This window comes from Callithrix jacchus, chromosome 11 (genome assembly GCF_049354715.1).
Source record: "Callithrix jacchus isolate 240 chromosome 11, calJac240_pri, whole genome shotgun sequence".
NCBI lineage: Eukaryota > Metazoa > Chordata > Mammalia > Primates > Cebidae > Callithrix > Callithrix jacchus.
This window is the reverse complement of record NC_133512.1, coordinates 63,110,348-63,127,959: the sequence shown is the minus strand read 5'-3', so window position 1 is coordinate 63,127,959 and position 17,612 is coordinate 63,110,348. Positions and strand designations below refer to the sequence as shown.

The 17,612-nt window shown below is 36.1% G+C and overlaps 2 protein-coding genes across 5 annotated transcripts in view; one reads left to right on the top strand and one right to left on the bottom strand.

Moving 5' to 3' along the window:
* The window catches only part of GRM3 (glutamate metabotropic receptor 3), a 226,045-nt gene that overhangs the window by 39,081 nt on the left and 169,352 nt on the right, over positions 1-17,612 (top strand). The gene's annotated exons all lie outside the window — the stretch shown is intronic.
* Positions 11,155-17,612, bottom strand: part of LOC100412161 (uncharacterized) — a 57,570-nt gene continuing 51,112 nt past the window's right edge. Inside the window, exon 4 of the mRNA XM_078342140.1 lies at positions 11,155-11,630. Within this exon, the coding sequence (XP_078198266.1) occupies positions 11,292-11,630 (339 nt within the window). The 3' untranslated portion in view covers positions 11,155-11,291. The remainder of the gene's footprint in view (positions 11,631-17,612) is intronic.

The window sequence follows — 17,612 nt, the reverse complement described above, 5'->3', positions numbered from 1 at the left end:
AAGAAAAGTGATAACCACTAGATGCATGTTAGAACATACCTAAGATAAATTCTGCTTATTTATTATCACTGGTTTTACATTATGTTTTGGTTTACACTTGTATTATTTTTTGTTTGAGGATAATTCTGGAAGAGCAGTGATGAAAATTAAGAAATGAAGTGTATTGCCATGAAGTAGAAAGTCATGCAGCATGCCCCAAAACTTACCAATTTCAATTTTCACATTAAGAGAAGTGAATTATTTTTTCTCAGCCTTCTTTTTAGTCACTTTTCAAGTATTTTTTTCTATTCATTCAGAAACTACTTATTGAGCTCTTTGGTGTGCTAGTCAGTATGGTTCAGAGATAGAATGAGCTAGTCAGTATGGTTCAGAGATAGAAAGCAAGATTTCTTTCTTCAAAATAGTCATATGAGTGAATATGCCAAGGAACAGAAAAGCACAATTCAATAGGGACAGGACATTGGTTTGAAGCAAAGACAAGCAAGAGATAAAGTGGAGAAAGAGAGACTGTCCATAGTTGCCATGCTGAGGGGCTTAACTGAATAAGAAATAAGAGCCAAGACAGTAAAGAGAAAGCATTTTCAGATTTGAAATAAATCATTCTGGACTGCAGTTTGAAAAAAATGGGATCACAACAGAGCAAGCCTGAAGTCAAGGAGACTCTGAGGTGATCTAGATGAGACATGGTATTGTCTGAACTCAAATAATGGCCATGAAAATTTATGGAAGCAAAGAGATTGAAGAACTATCTCCTCAACCATGATAGAACTTCATGACTGAGTAGATGTAGATAAGAAAGGAGAGTAGAAAAGGAAGAAGTCAAGTGATCTTGGTGTCTGGATGGTCTTGCCCTTAACATTAACTGAAATGGAACATGTAGGAAGAGCTGGAAGTCTGGAGGAGGAAAAATAGCAAGTTCAGTTTGAGACATGCTGACATCGGAGTGTCTGTGTGCCACACAGACAGAGGTATGTTGTACACACCAATTCAGAGCTCAGAAGAATCTATTGTTTGAGGAGGCATCAGCATGTGGACCATCACTGAAGTTATGAGAGTTCATGAAGTCCTTCAACAGTGCTATGTGAGAAGCAGGTAACAGGACATTGAACCCTGGTGACTTCACTTTCTTGCCTAAGGGAGCCTAAAGAGTGTCCAGAGAGATTGAAAGTAGCCAGGATAGCATATCACTGACACCAAGGGAGAGTAGACCTTGAAGAGCCTCTGCTCTGCCACAGGCACCATGCCAGACATGGTAGGGACCTGCTAAGGAATTCATCTCTGCCTTGAAGGAGGTCTTAGACAAAGCGTATGCATATTTAATCACAATATGAACTGGAAAGTGCCAGGTGCCTTTAATAAAAGGTTTAAGTAAGAGTAGGGAACAGCCGTTTCCATTTCCAGCACAGGAAGTGATACTACAGTGACTATCATATGACACATGATCATGGTTTATAGTTTACATGGTATTCTGCAGATCATAAATGACAACTTTCTCAAAACAGTTTCTTAATTATCACAGCAGAAAGTAATTCCCCCTCATTTGAAGCTCTAAATATTGTATCTCAATCAAGATACGTAATGCATTCTTTTTACTGTTAGATTTATATTTGCTAGGGGTTTTATCCCTCTAGAAGACTGTAAAGTTCTGTGGTCTGAAACTGTGTCTTACCCTCTGGGAACTGTCACTCCCTCCCCTCAAGTCTTAGACCCACACACTGCAACGTTATAGCCTTTCTTAGTTTTCAGCTCAAAGTCCCTCTCAGCCCTTGTACAGCCATTATCTCCCATAATGCACAAATTATGAATGCCCATTAGGCCACAGTTTCCTCAACTGAAAATAGGAGTAATAATACCTTCCATGGAGGGTTGTTGCATTAAATTTGATAATGTTTATAAAATTATCTGGTATATTATTTGGCCCATGGTAAATATTCAATGATGATTAATTTTTTCAATGCACAATGTAGTAAATAAATGTCTGCAGAACAAATGATTTAGTGAATGATTAGATGGCAACCAGTCTATGTTTCTAATCAGTTTTCAGACTTCTTTTTTAATTCTTGAAACTTTCACAACCTATATAACTAGTATTCTTCCATATCCATAATTTCCCTCTTTTCCCTCCTAAGTTCCCGAGGTTAAAATGTGGGGAATATAGACAATAAATAAATAATTCATTTATTCTACAATTAGTCCCATTTTCAGACAAATGTTATCCTAAGATTAAATGAAGTAATAAAATATAGCAGGAAAATTAATCATAAACAATAAGAAAAGCCTAAGGATAAGTTCACAATGGAAAAAGGAGTAAGTTATTTCTCTTTATTCTCAAGAAAACCTTTCCTTCCCATGTAACTTTGTCTTTAAAGGTTTTAAAACAATAATTCTGGTGGGGTAGCATAATGTTAATATTTTCCACTTATTTAATTAAAAAGTTCTGGACAGATGTACTAAAATACAAATCGAATTTGAAGAAAATATAAGATACTGGCCTAAAAGAATCTGCGAATAGCTGTAAGAAGTAACTCTTGAATTAAAAGAAGGATAAGAAGAGCAATAAGGATTCTTTTACATGGATGTCTTGATGGACTAAACATTACAATACAAATTAGAAAATTTGAAGTTTAAACTTATTTAGCTTTCTCTAAGAAGTCCATCACTGGTCTGTTAGATTTTCATAAAATGCCCTATATATTTGCTTGTAAGTAAATTTTTGCTTATAAATAATTTTAATAATATAATCATGGACTATACCTTGCAAATCCATCATCCATTCCTTCGAAAATCATTCACTAAGTGTCTTCCCTGTTCTAGGACTGAGCAAAAGGCTGGGAACAAAATGGTGAACCAGAGAGACTTTGCTAGTAAAAGAATACAATGAAAATAGATTATGGAAATAGAAGAACAAAAAAGTTTCTATGACATAAACAGTGGTAGGCAAGGGGCCTATTTTCATTGGATGGACCCTAAAAGCCTTCGCTGAGGAGGTGATATTTAAGTGAGAAGAGGGAGGAGAGTTCCAATCAGAGGGATCAGGCCTGGAGTTAGGAGAGAAATTACAGATCCCAAGAAGTAAAAGAGGCCTGTGGGACGGGAGCATGTAGAAGCAAAAGAGGAATGGAACGGATGAATTTGGTAAGGAAGTGTAGGCTCTTGATGCCAGGCTGAGGAGATTAAATTTTATCATAAGTACAATAGATGGCAGTTGAAATGTTCTAAGCAGAGAACAGACATGATCTGATTTATGTTTTAAGAATTCTGTTGGTTGTTAAATGAAAAGTGAACTTACAAGTCATAAGAGGTGAAGTGTGAAGATAAGAGATTAGGTGAAAAATAATGCTTACCTGGACTGGAATGAGCCTTCACCATGAAATTAAAGCAGACATATGTGAAATACAGAAGCTGAAAATCTGCCTTACTGATTAATTGTGTATAAAGGGTTCAGGGCAAGTGAAAAATCAAGATGATCCCATAAGTTCATATGGGTAGATAACGGCACAATATACTGGGCCTAAGAGTGCTAGTTGTGAGGGAACAATAGAGAGGACAGCTTTGCCGAGTGGGAATTGCGTCTTATTTTGGACATATTAAACTTAAAAGTTTGGAGAGAAGTGTTAAATTTAAGAATGAGGAGGTTTGAGGGGGAAGCTTGAAGAAGTTAACTGCACACAAAAGATGAGAAATCATTCTAGGGATTTCAGAAGACATGATGTATAAAGAGCATATTCGTAATTATAGACATTTGTTAAATTTAAGATTTCCCTGGTTATTGCAAAAATAAACATCTTTACCATAAGGAAATTTGCCAGGGAGGTATAAATTATGTCTAAAATTAATATCCAAAGCAGACCTTTACTTTCCTTCAAAAATTCTGCTTTTCCTCTATCACCATTTTCCAGTTGCCTAAGCAGAAATCCTAGATTCTTCTCTGAATTTCACAATTCCTAGCCATTCAATCTCACACTCCCTAGTCATTATCAACAAGTCTTAGCCCTACCTCCAAATCAAATATACAATTTAAATCATTTTCACTGTCTCCACCGCTACAACCTGCCCCAGCCATCTTGACCATTGCTTTTACCTGGATCTCTGTACTATCCTCCTCATTTGTTTTCCTGCTTCTGCCTTGGCAACTTCCCCCTCACACTCTCACACGTTGCATTCTCCGTTCAGCAGCCAAAGTGAGGCTTTGTAGCATGTCAAAGCATGTAATTTCCCAAATGCTAAAACCATAACTCTTACATAAATACAGAAGACATGTCAAAAATGTTTAACTCATCAGTGAGAGAACCACAAGGATTATAAATCTAGTTCAAAGGATAATGAAAGAAATAGGGTATATAGCAAAGGCATATTAAAATAAGTTTGTTGAGTGATATGGTTGAATATGTCCCTCAAAACATGTTTTAGAAACTTAAACCCCCAAAGCAACAGTGTTGGGAAGCAGGGCCTAGTGAGAAGTGATTAGGCCATAAGGACTCTTGTGAATGGATTAATGCCATATCATGGGAGTAGATTCGTTATCACAGGAGTGGGTTCCTTATTAAAGTATAGACTTGGCCTCCTTTTGCCTCTCTTGCCCTCTCTTTACCCTTCTGACACGAAATGACTTAGCAAGAAGACCCTGGTCAGATTGGGTCCCAACAGAATGGGAAACTTTTTGCAGTCTACCCATCTGACGAAGGGCTGATATCCAGAATCTACAGAGAACTAAAACAGATTTACAAGAAAAAAACAAGCCCATTCAAAAGTGGGCAAAGGATATGAACAGACACTTTACAAAAGAAGACATACATTGATCTTCAACTTCCCAGCCTCTAGAATTGTGAGAAATAAATTTCTGCTCATTAAAAATTAGCCAGTCTATAGTATTCTGTTATGGCAGTACAAATGGACGAAGATGCTAGAGACAAACTGGTCAATGTCCTACAGGCAATAAAACTGTAGCCATTGGAGTTATTTTTCCCTTCTTTTTTACAAGTTAGAAATGATCTCCCTTTCTAACAGACAAAAATCTACAAGTTAACATGTGATTTCACAGTCTCTGGGCCCTAATCAAAATAAAGTGAATATCAAACAAAGGTACTTTACCCTAGAGAATTAAATAATCCTTGGAAAGGCCAATTAGACAATGTTCTAATATAATAAAGGATGACACACATAGCTATGATTTGGGCTTGTTTCCAAGTAAATCATAATTTTTCTCAACAAGTGTAGGTCAGGTCCTAATCCTCTGTTTTCAAACTTTTTTCTCTTAGAATAACATAAAAATTTTCTATCACAGACTATAGAGTCTGTCTACATAATCTGGCCCTTAACCATCCCTTTGACTCTCTTTCTACTATCCTTATCAATCATTATGATCCTACCACACTTATGTTGCTGTTTGTCAAATGTTCAAGGTTCTCCTTCAGACCCTTTACTCTTTTCTCACTGCCTACTGTTATTATACTAGATTTAGCAATGGCTTATGCCTTCATATCATTCAGTTATTTGCTCCAAGCACAACTGTCTACCTATGCACCTGCCACATCTCTCTATCTCATCACTTTGTACTTTTCTTCATAGAGCTCATAGTATGACATGGTAGTATTTCTTAATGTGTCCATCTTAGTCCATTTTTATTGACCTCCTTTATTAGAATATTAAGGAATTTTTGCCTATTTTATTATTGAGGCTATCTCTGGTATTTTTAACAGTGCCTTTACATAAATAAGCACATACAAAATTTTTTGAATAATGGAAGTATATAAATACTAACATTATTTCAAAATGAAAATATAATCTTCTAAAAATAGTTTCTTATTTTATTAAAGAAAACAATTAAATAAGCACTTCCAAAAACTTATAGTAAAGCATGTATCAGATATGGGGCTCAAGACATGAAAAAACATTTTATTTTGGAGGGGAGGAGAAGGCAGCACATCTGCTCAGGGCCTAGAGACTGGACAGATCCATCATGAAATGGCAGAAAATAAAAGGCAGTTTACAGATGATGTGATATGAGCAGGTCCACATAGGTGGATTTTTGTCAACAAAGTGGATTGTCTGGCAATAGGTAGTTAATGGATATCATAAAGGGTGAACATAGCATAAGGATAATTGGAGGGCAGACCACTGTCATTCATTGATAGCTTGCTCTATATGAGGCTCTATATCAGCCACCTTACCTATGTCATCTCATTTAATCCCAATCAAAACCCTTTGAGGTAAGTAATATAAGACTTACTTTTAAATGAGACTACTGCCTCATTTCCTCAATTCAAATTGTATGAGGAGCTGGAAGCCTCATACAATTAGTAAGTGGCAAGGCCTACCTAAGGACATGAGTCAGAAGCTCATGCACTAATACTGATCTTTGCTGCTCCCCACTGCCTCCCCACACACAGACAGAGCAGGAGACAGATGCTCAAGTGGAAAGCTATAACATGAGTAATCCCACCTAAAGATTTCAGAAACAAAGGCACATGGGTGAGGATTCAATAGAAGAACTCAGTGAAACTGGGTGATTAAAAGAAAAAGGGTAAACTTGTTGCTACCAAAGTCATCAGGGCCAGGAAAAATGGCCAAATCATAGGAAATAAGAAAACAGGATCTTAAATTCTATGGAGAACAACATTTTTATGTTGTTAATCAAATAAACAACATAAGAGCTCAGTAACAAAAAGCAATGCATGATGTTAGATCAGAATCTTCTTGAGGTTAACATGCAATTGCAATTTAGAATTCCTGAAATCTCTCACAACCATAACGAAGAATGGCCCCTGGAGTAGATCATGGTATGACCCTACAAGTAGCAGAGAGATTATCTCAAAAAGAAAGAGGCCAAAAAGGGAGCTAGAGCAACTTTTATTTAAACTCAATTCATTGCAATGAATATTTATTGATCACCTACTCTTTTTTATATTTTTAATCGCATTTTAGGTTTTGGGGTACATGTGAAAAACATGCAAGATTGTTGCATAGGTACACACATGGCAGTGTGATTTGCTGCCTTCCTCCCCATCACCTATATCTGGCATTTCTCCCCATGCTCTCTCTCCCCAACTCCCCACCCCCAACTCTTCCTCCCCTATTTCCCCCCAACAGTCCCCAGTGTGTGATGCTCCCCTCCCTGTGTCCATGTATTCTCATCGTTCAACACCCACCTATGAGTGAGAACATGCGGTGTTTGATTTTCTGTTCTTGTGTCAGTTTGCTGAGAATGATGGTTTCCAGGTTCATCCATGTCCCTACAAAGGACACAAACTCATCATTTTTGATGGCTGCATAATATTCCATGGTGTATATGTGCCACATTTTCCCTGTCCAGTCTATCATCGATGGGCATTTGGGTTGGTTCCAGGTCTTTGCTATTGTAAACTGTGCTGCAGTGAACATTCGTGTTCATGTGTCCTTATAGTAGAACGATTTATAGTCCTTTGGATATATACCCAGTAGTAATGGGATTGCTGGGTCAAATGGAATTTCTATTTCTAGGTCCTTGAGGAATTGCCACACTGTCTTCCACAATGGTTAAACTAACACCAACAGTGTAAAAGTGTTCCTATTTCTCCACATCCTCTCCAGCATCTGTTGTCTCCAGATTTTTTAATGATCACCATTCTAACTGGAATGAGATGGTATCTCAATGTAGTTTTGATTTGCATTTCTCTAATGACTGGTGATGATGAGCATTTTTTCATATGTTTGTTGGCCTCATGTATGTCTTCTTTTGTACAGTGTCTGTTCATATCCTTCACCCACTTTTGAATGGGCTTGCTTTTTTTCTTGTAAATCTGTTTTAGTTCTCTGTCAATTCTGGATATCAGCCCTTCGTCAGATGGGTAGACTGCAAAAATTTTTTCCCATTCTGTTGGTTGCCAATTCACTCTAATGATTGTTTCTTTTGCTATGCAGAAGCTGTGGAGTATGAATAGGTCCCATTTGTCTATTTTGGCTTTTGTTGCCAATGCTTTTGGTGTTTTGGTCATGAAGCCTTTGACTACTCCTATGTCCTGAATGGTCTTGCCTAGATTTTCTTCTAGGGTTTTTATGGTGCCAGGTCTATGTTTAAGTCTTTAATCCATCTGGAGTTAATTTTAGTGTAAGGTGTCAGGAAGGGGTCCAGTTTCTGCTTTCAGTACATGGCTAGCCAGTTTCCCAACCATTTATTAAACAAGGAATCCTTTACCCATTGCTTGTTTTTGTCAGGTCTGTCAAAGATCGGATGACTGTAGGTGTGTTGTGTTGCCTCCGAGGCCTCTGTTCTGTTTCATTTGTCTATATCTCTGTTTTGGTACCAGTACCATGCTGTTTTGATTACTGTAGCCTTGTAGTATGGTTTGAAGTTCAGTAGCGTGATGCCTCCCACTTTGTTCTTTTTGCTTAGAATTGACTTGGCTATGCGGGCTCTCTTTTGGTTCCATATGAAGTTTAAGGTGGTTTTATTCCAGTTCAGTGAAGAAGATCATTGGCAGCTTGATGGGGATAGCTTTGAATCTGTAAATTACTTTGGGCAGTATGGTCATTTTCATGACATTGATTCTTCCTAACCATGAACACGGAATGTTACTCCATCTGTTTGTGTCCTCTCTTATTTTGTTGAGCAGTGATTTGTAGTTCTTCTTGAAGAGGTCCTTTACGTTCCTAGTCGGTTGTATTCCTAGGTATTTTTTTTTTTTGGTAGCAGTTGTGAATGGCAGTTCATTCTTGATTTGGCTGTCTTTAAGTCTGTTATTGGTGTATAGGAATGCTTGTGATTTTTGCACATTGATTTTGTATCCAGAGACTGCTGAAGTTGCTTATCAGTTTCAGGAGATTTGGGGCTAAGATGATGGGGTCTGCTAGACATACAATCATGTCATCTGCAAATAGAGACAATTTGACTTCCTCCTTTCCTATTTGAATACCCTTTGTTTCTTTTTCTTGCCTGATTGCTCTGGCTAGAACATCCAGTACTATATTGACTAGAAGTGGTGAGAGATGGCATCCTTGTCTAGTGCCAGGTTTCAAAAGGAATGCTGCCAGTTTTTGCCTATTCAGTATGATATTTGCTGTTGGTTTGTCATAAATATCTTTTATTATTTTGAGATACGTTCCATCAATACCTAGTTTATTGAGGGTTTTTAGCATAAAGGGCTGTACAGAATACTATGTTAGATCTGACAGTACCAAAAGGTAAAAACTATCTCCTCTGAGTCCTTTGACCACAGCAAAGCTTTGAACTTGAAGAGCACAGCATTTAATAACTGCATTGCCTATTTTCAATTCATACACTGGAAATGAAAGGTAATCTTTTTACTACAATTTCATGTTTCACAAAGGCAACTATGTATTAAGTTCACAAATCACTTCCACACTACTAATTCCACAATTTTTCATTAACACTGAGTTATAGAAGACAACTGAATGTTAACCCAACATGGACTGCAGAGGAGAGAAGTTAATTCCGTTTGGATTAACACCAGAATTATTTCTCTTACTTAGATGCATACAGTTTTAAAAATAAAAATGGGAAAAATCTCTAACAACTCAGTCAGAAATGAAGTACAAACTCCCCCTTAAAAATAAAAGAGAAACAAAACTGAACCTCATTCTCATTTCTCTTAGAAGTTTAAGGGAAATAAAATGACAAAGCATTTAGTAAATTACATAAAAGGTGTTAAATACTGATTCATGGTATATTTATTTAAAATATCTGGTTTCACTTAAGACTTGACTTTTTTATTTGGCCATATAAGTTAGGTCATTTTTCAGGTTCTGCAGTTTTCCTGAGGAAAATTGCTAATGCCAAGACAGTGCTTATTGTTTGACAAGCAACACAATGACTGGTGTTCTACAGACTGAAGAAGAAATAACTGTTATTGCTTCCTCACACATGATGGTGTTCACAGGCTACTTTCATGTTAATTCTTTTCAGAGCACTTGTGTTGAGTAATGAAGGAAGATCAAGGGTTCCCTTTCATGACTACAAAGTTAATTACTGCAATCAGAGAGCATTTGCAGTCGTGGTTTGTACCAATGCTTATTAAGCCCTTAAAAGTAGTCATTTACTTGATTCTTGGACAAATCACATAAAATAAAGGAGTCCATAAATGTACTTCAATTACCTTCTTGATTTATTTATCCCTTTCTTTCCCAACTGAGGTTCATTAAACTGTAGGCAAGAAAAGATGATGAACTTGTGGTAGATTAAAAATAGAGAAGTTGTCATGGAAAATGATCTATTTCCTTTCTCCTATAAATAGACATAAGATTTTAGAAAGGTGTTCATTATGAAAAGAATATCTGATTTGATAGTTTTTTGAGCATATTTTTCTTCAATTCTGAAAATTCAAGTTATATAAGACCTAGAGAATTAAAATCCTTCTATAATGTTCAGTTTCAAATATATATTTCTTATGGTAACACCAACATAGGGTATAGGACAAAGAGGCCCAGAAGCTAGTCCTGCTGTCGTTTACCTAGCAACTTCATCTGCAACAGGTAAAAGTGGTCATCCACTCTATTAAGGCCAGGCATTAAAGAAGCGAAAGCTGAGCTTTGGTGTCCAATACCGCATGCCTTCGAATCATGAACTCCCAATTAACTTTTTTTTTTTTTTTTTTTTGAGATGGAGTTTCACTCTTGTTACCCAGTCTGGAGTGCAATGGCACGATCTCGGCTCACCGCAATCTCTGCCTCCTGGGTTCAGGCAATTCTCCCGCCTCAGCCTCCTGAGCAGCTGGGATTACAGGCACGCACCACCGTGCCCAGCTATTTTTTGGTAATTTTAGTAGAGACGGGGTTTCACCATGTTGACCAAGATGGTCTCGATCTGTTGACCTCGTGATCCACCCTTTCTATGAAACTGAAAGTAAGTGAATTTAAGCCTTCTAAACTTTAGTTTCCTCAACAGAAAAGAGAGTAACAATATCTACCTCAGATAACTATGAAGAATATTAAAAGAGATAACATAATTTTTCACACTTACTAGGTGTTTTTAAAGGGTGGTTCATTTCCCCTAGAACTCACAAATTCTGGACTTAAGGAAGATGTCATTTAGACAATGATGGTGCCTTTTTAAGCTGTAGAAAAGCAAAAATGGAACTCCTCAGAGAAGCAATGATATCACTCATGAATAAAACTTTTCATCTAAAAATGTACTGTCTAGAAAAGGTAGTTTACCTTAGCTTTTACTGATAACCAACCAGTTGGAGTAGTTCACTTTGTTTCCTGTCAAAGCTGGCTAACCAATTCTTTTTTTCAAGTACAATTTCCACTGTATTTTTCTCCAGAGAATAGTTATCTTCAATCTTTTACTCAGCTCCTTACATGGGTTTTGGTGGGGGTCGTGGGGCAGCACCTGCAGGTCTAAATCGGGGTGGGAGTGTTCGGTCCTTGCGGGTTTCACGAGATCGATTCCTGACTACTTTGCTGTGAATTGCACAACTGACACAGTAACGTAGATTCACATAGAGCTTGGGAAGTACATAGGCATCAAAGACGCTCACTTCAGAAATATCCCTGATTGCTGCGGCCTCCACTATGTTGGGAATGACGAATTTCTTAATGGCCTTGTCCTTGGGCACACATCGGGCAAAATTCATGCAGCAAATAGGCTGAACATGGCTGCAGCCCTTTTTAGCACAACCATTGTTTCTTCTTTTCTTTTTTTAAATTTTTTATTTTTAATTGCATTTTAGGTTTTGGGGTACATGTGCAGAACATGTAAGATAGTTGCATGTTCCTTCTTTTCTTTGTCATCTTGGAAGCTCGCAGCAGAGAAAGAAACCAATTCTTTCGGAAAGCACTTGCTGCTCTTCTGCAAGTTGATGCCTCACTTTCTATTGCTTTCTAAACGTGTCTGTTTCCTTTGCACCAAAGAGCTCAGTCTGTGGAAGGCTGAATAATACCCCCGGTAAAAGACGTTCACCTCCTAATCCCCATAATCTCCAATTGTTACCTTGTCTGGCAAAAGAGACTTAGATATGATTAAATTAAGAAAGAGTGATGGAAGATTATCCTGCATTATCCAGGTGGGCTCATAGCAATTACAAGTTTCCTTATAAGAGAGACACAGGAAGGTCAGAGGGAGTGGAAACAATGTGACAGCAGTAACATAGATTGGGGGCATGTGGCCATAAGCTAAGGAATCCCAATAACCTCTAGAGGCTGGAAGAAAAATGAAACAGACTTTCCCCGAGAACCTCCAGAAAAGAGCACAGCCCTGCTGACACTGGTTTTAGCTCTGGACTTGTTTCAGACTTATGACCTCCAGAACTGTAAGAGAAAAGCTTCATAAAATAGTTTCTTATGCTACTAAACTTGTGGTAGTTTGTTAAAACTGCAATAGCATATTAATACACCACTACATTCTATGCTATTGATAGCTATTCTGTTTTAGAAAGGTGAAGAGTATTTTTTGCTTTTGGTTCTTCTGTAGTAATGGTAGTAGCAGTAATAGTGATAATGGTGGTGGTGGTGGCAGCCGCCCCTCTGTGTGTCAAACACTGGATTAGATGCCTTATCCACATTGTCTCATGTGCATACCCAAATCTGTGCTATGAGGAAACCTCTGTTAAACCCATTGTACAGATGAGACAACTAAGACCAAGATTCCCACCCAAAACTATCTGATGTCAAAGCCCAGTGTCTTAACCACTCTGCCATTTTGGCTCTTCTGACCATATCCCATCTTTTCTCCCTTGCTCTCAGATTCCTATCCTATCCGGGAATATGGAGGGTAAAAGATGGCTGTTTCTTATAGTTTCTTAAAAAGGAGTCTTTTTTTAATGAAAGAAGGCTTTGACCTGTAGGTATGTGTTAAAATAAATAAATAAAGCTATTAAGCAACTGCCTACATATAGAAAGAAAAGGGGAGTAGGAAAAAAGAAAAACAAATAGGGAAGGAATTAGAGATAAGAATTTCTGAAACCACACACCCAAATTCATTTTCTCCTCACATACATGGGCATTGAAAGTTGAGAATATCTTGAATAGAGGAAGAAAAGTAATGAAAATTATAGTATACAATTAAACATAAGCAAAAAAAGAAAAAGAAAGATACAAATGTACAGGGTTTATTTCAATTAAAAGACCAGCTTGACCCAAGGAGCAAATTAGGAAAGGATGGAAAATATTTATAATAATAAAGCAAGGTCAGTATTTGGAGAGGCTTGCCTGTCAGGGGGAGTTCAGACCTGGTTTGTCAGAGGATGTAAAAGCCTTTGTTCCTAAAGAAATAATTATGAAAAAATTGGCGAAGACTTTTTTTGAAACTATTGCTTCCCCACCACAACATTATCAATTTTCCTAGAAGTGTAAGTTTAGAATTTTAAAATGAAGATAATTTTCAGAACATATTGACATAATTCAATAACTATTCTAAATTTTTAAGTTTATAACCTAGAGGTAATAAATATTACTAATTTTGAAATGATTTCCCTGAAAAAATTGGAATTTGTTTGCAATCTTACTTTCACAGACTATTTACAGTGTACTACATATTTACTCAGCTCTAAGAGGCAAAAATTCCCTCCCTGGTATTCTAAAGCTCTTCTAAAATAGCTAACAAATCCATCTCTGGTGTAGGAAATGTTTGAAGACGAAAAAGCAAGGAACTGACCTGCTGACTTGAACTCTTTTAGCTACATTATCTCTGTCTTCTCATTAATCCTGAAAATTCTTTGGGGTAATATTTTTAATCTCCATTTTATAGATAAAGACTCTAAGACTCAGAAGACTTAAATAAATTGAGTGGTCTTACAGATATTAAATAGAAAAACAGTCTGAGCTAAAATGTTTTCTATTCATTGGCAAGGAATTAAACTGAAACAGACATTTTTAACAATAATATCCTCTTACCCACCCATTTTCTATAGCAGCAAACATTTCAATTACATGGGAGAAGCAATTGAACTGGGGTGTTTACCAAGATTTCAATGGTCTCACCTCTTTGAATCAAGTATTCCTTGACATTCTTATGACAAAGAACAACTGTGCCTATACCACAATCTACTGCTAATAGTCTAAGAGTAAAGGATCCCTCAAAGCACCCTTTAAGAGAAAGCATATGAAAAATGTCCCCTTCCTTTCCTCAACCCTTTTACCTGGTATAAAGACTCCCATGTCTAAAACATCTTGCTTTATATATATTTAATTTTAAATGCTTGGAACCCAATGCACAAATGCACAGTTTTCAAATTCAATTTTCTATTTTAAAACTGGAAAAAGTGAATGTCTGCAGATGTGTTAATATCTGATTAAGACAGAGAACAAAATGGGCTACCCATATAAATCTAAAAGCCCTTAAGAACACTTTCCCAGAAAGAGCAGCAGCCGCTGCCTCATCTGAGTGTCATAAGCCAGTTCCATTTCACATTCAATCCTGTCTGCCTCATGAAACCACGTGTCTTAGACAATTTGAGGTTTAGAAAAACATGGCCCCACTAAGAGGATGTATCTTTTCTAGGAAGTTGTTCAGTTTTGCACATGTGATGAAGCTATACTCCAGAGAGGGATGACTAGTAAATTTTCCACAAGCCTCTGAAGATCTTAAATCACATGCACAAAACCAGAGATAAAAAAATTATAGTTTAACCATAAAAAGGAAATATAAGGAGAGAAGCCATTAGACTGTTTCAGAAGAGAAAACCCTTGAGTTTATTAATTAGAAAAGATTAAAATTCAGAAAGAAAAAGTTCACTGAAATCAGGTTAGCTACCTTAATACAATAAAATCTCTCAATTTATTTGAACAACGAAGGTTAATGCCTATCAGCTTATATAGGAAATTGGAAACAATACCTATTGGCCTGAAATTTTCTCTGTCCACCCTTTATGAGTTATAAATCAATCCAGACACAGACTCTGGATGGCTCCTGCACTGTTTATTGTGGTAGTTAAATAACTTGACAATTATTATTCTTAATGGAAATTCCTAAAACACCACCTTCTTTCCTAACTTCATTGTATTTCCCATTGATGGACAAAACATACTGGTAAGAGCAATTAAACTTAACTCTGGTCATGAGAAGTAAGCAGATTTTCCTAAAAAGCACAGAATACCTACTAGTCATTGTACTATAGGGAACTTGTATTTTCTTCTTAAAATATTCTTTGGTTTTCCACATTTTGAACATGCCTTATTTATTCAATCACAAAAAGTTTTAGCATAAATCTAAATTATACTTTCTATCACATGCTGAAATAGAAAGCTAACAGGTCTCAGTACAGATTTTGTTCATCCAGAAATTAACAAAATGGTTTTGAAATAACTTGATCAAGAATAAAGTTTATCACACAGAAAAAGTTATGTATCATGAGATGAGAAGTAACTTTTCACAGAAGGTAAAGGGGAAATTAAAGGTCACACTTGTTATTATCATTATCCTTGCTCTGGAGTAAGAAAAATGTATTCATGTAAATTTGAGAATTTCGAGAGACCTTAGTGAATGTCTGTTCTACAAAGATCTTTGGTTAATGAATTATTAAGAGGGTAGGCAACAGTATAACCCACACTAGGCTTTACAGCATGCTCTTCTTAAACTTTGTGAATTTTCCACAGTCCAGAGGCTGGTATATTCCTCAGATATTACCAACACATTGAGAACAGATTCATCTGTCAGTGATATTGCCATTAACCAAGCTCATGAAACTGATATGTGAAAGTCGGAATTCCATTTTATTGATTTGTAATAAGAAATAATGGTCTTGGAGACAGGAATACCTAAATCTCCATAACTAGCCCAACTACTTATTTTAGTTGGATCTAAAGAGGAAACCAATGCATAATAAAAAATAATTTGAAAAGCATGAAATTAGAACTGAGAGTTAAAATTAAGAAAATTCATTAAAAGGCAGTTTTGCAACACTCTCCAAAAGCCCTTTGGTTTCTGTTAAAGCATTCACTATGGGACATTTCATTTCTGATTTTTAATTTGAGGTAAAAGGAGAGTCTACAATATTACTTTCAAATTCTCAGAAGAAGCCTCACATCAGTCCCCAACTATTAACCATGGTTTTATTTTTTTTCTCCCACTCTAATTAGCACTGTATTTTAATTAACAACCCTACACCTGTCTTGGAAAGTGTTTTCTACCTTCTTCAGCATGAGCAAAAATTGCCCCACACTATTTTGGTTTTGAAATAACTTGGTCAAGAAGAAAAACAGTGATCTTAGTTGCCTTAGTCAGACAGTTATCTTAGTTATGCCCCAATAAGTTGACACAGAACACACTTAAGGAAGCCAGAAAGTGAAATACTGTTCCATATCAGGATCCTATTCCTGATGTTTTACAGAGAATACCAGTCATTTATATAAAAATGCAATGTGGATGGGGTCAGTCACTCAAAATAAATTATTGTTTCTGCTTTCATATGTTCTACTTTGTGGCTGGAAAAAATAAATACTAATGTTCTGAGATAGACTCATAAGCATTCAACTTACGTTAATAGCATCAGTACCATTAACTTACCCTCTACTAATTTGAAACATATCATTTCAAACAGATTAATTGAAGTTCATTGTAATTTTAATGAAAGTCTAAATTTAAATATTCTACACTTTTAAATTTTCATAATCCCAAACATAATCCAAATTAGCAAGGCTCTACTGTTTAAACCACAACTGCATTCTGTCATCCAGAATTAAACTGGAAAACACAGATTTTCATCAGTAGTTTTTTTAAATAACAATAACCTGAAGCCTAATAAGAAACTAAATACAACATTAAAAAGATAAACAATGTCCAGTTGAAGAACATTTTATTACATTTTTATATATTGAATATCATACATGGTAACTATTAACTAGAATATTTTAATAACCAGAATAAACATCTGCTAATCTATTAAGTAAAAGAAACTTTACTGTACTTGAGACATTGTTCAAAACAATAAATTTAGGGGTCTCAACATAGAGTCCTAATATTAAAGGTAAAAATCTAAATTACTTTGTAGAAAGTAAGACAAATTCCTATTGGCAGAGATATCAATAATGAAAAAGTTGAGAAATTTCTTCTGGTCATTGTCAAGATTAAGGCAATTTAGGTTTGGTTTTATTATATGGTATTACTGAAACTGTTTCTCCTTTATTTTCAACATGTATTTCATTGGTTTTAAACTAAATTGAAGTAATTCATTGTGAATCATCCATAATTTGCCCACCTGTGTTAGTTTCTTGCTCTTTTTATTAAATCTTATTTATTCAGAGGGTAAAAGACATCCAACTGTAACTACTCAAACCTATTTATTGACCTTCAAGTTTCAGACCCTGAAAGAATACGCTTATGGGAAACAAAAATTGATACATCTGTAAATATTACATAATTTCTAAGCATGGCTTTTTTGAGGATATATAGTCTAAAGCTGAGGCAACAGTGGGCTTCTCTGAATTTGAAAGAATTATTCATTTTATATAAAACTGATACAATCTAATATTTATTCAGAATTTCCTGTACATATGACTGTTGCATTGGACCTTTACAACAATACTGTGAGGTAAGCATATCAGAGTCAATTCCTACTTCATTACACTAAGGAAGACACTGTCAAGCAGAGTGCTTTGTCCAAGTCAGCGCTTTGTCCAAGACCACATGCCAGGAAATATTTGAGAGCCAGGACTAGACCTAGGTCTTCTAAAGAAACCCT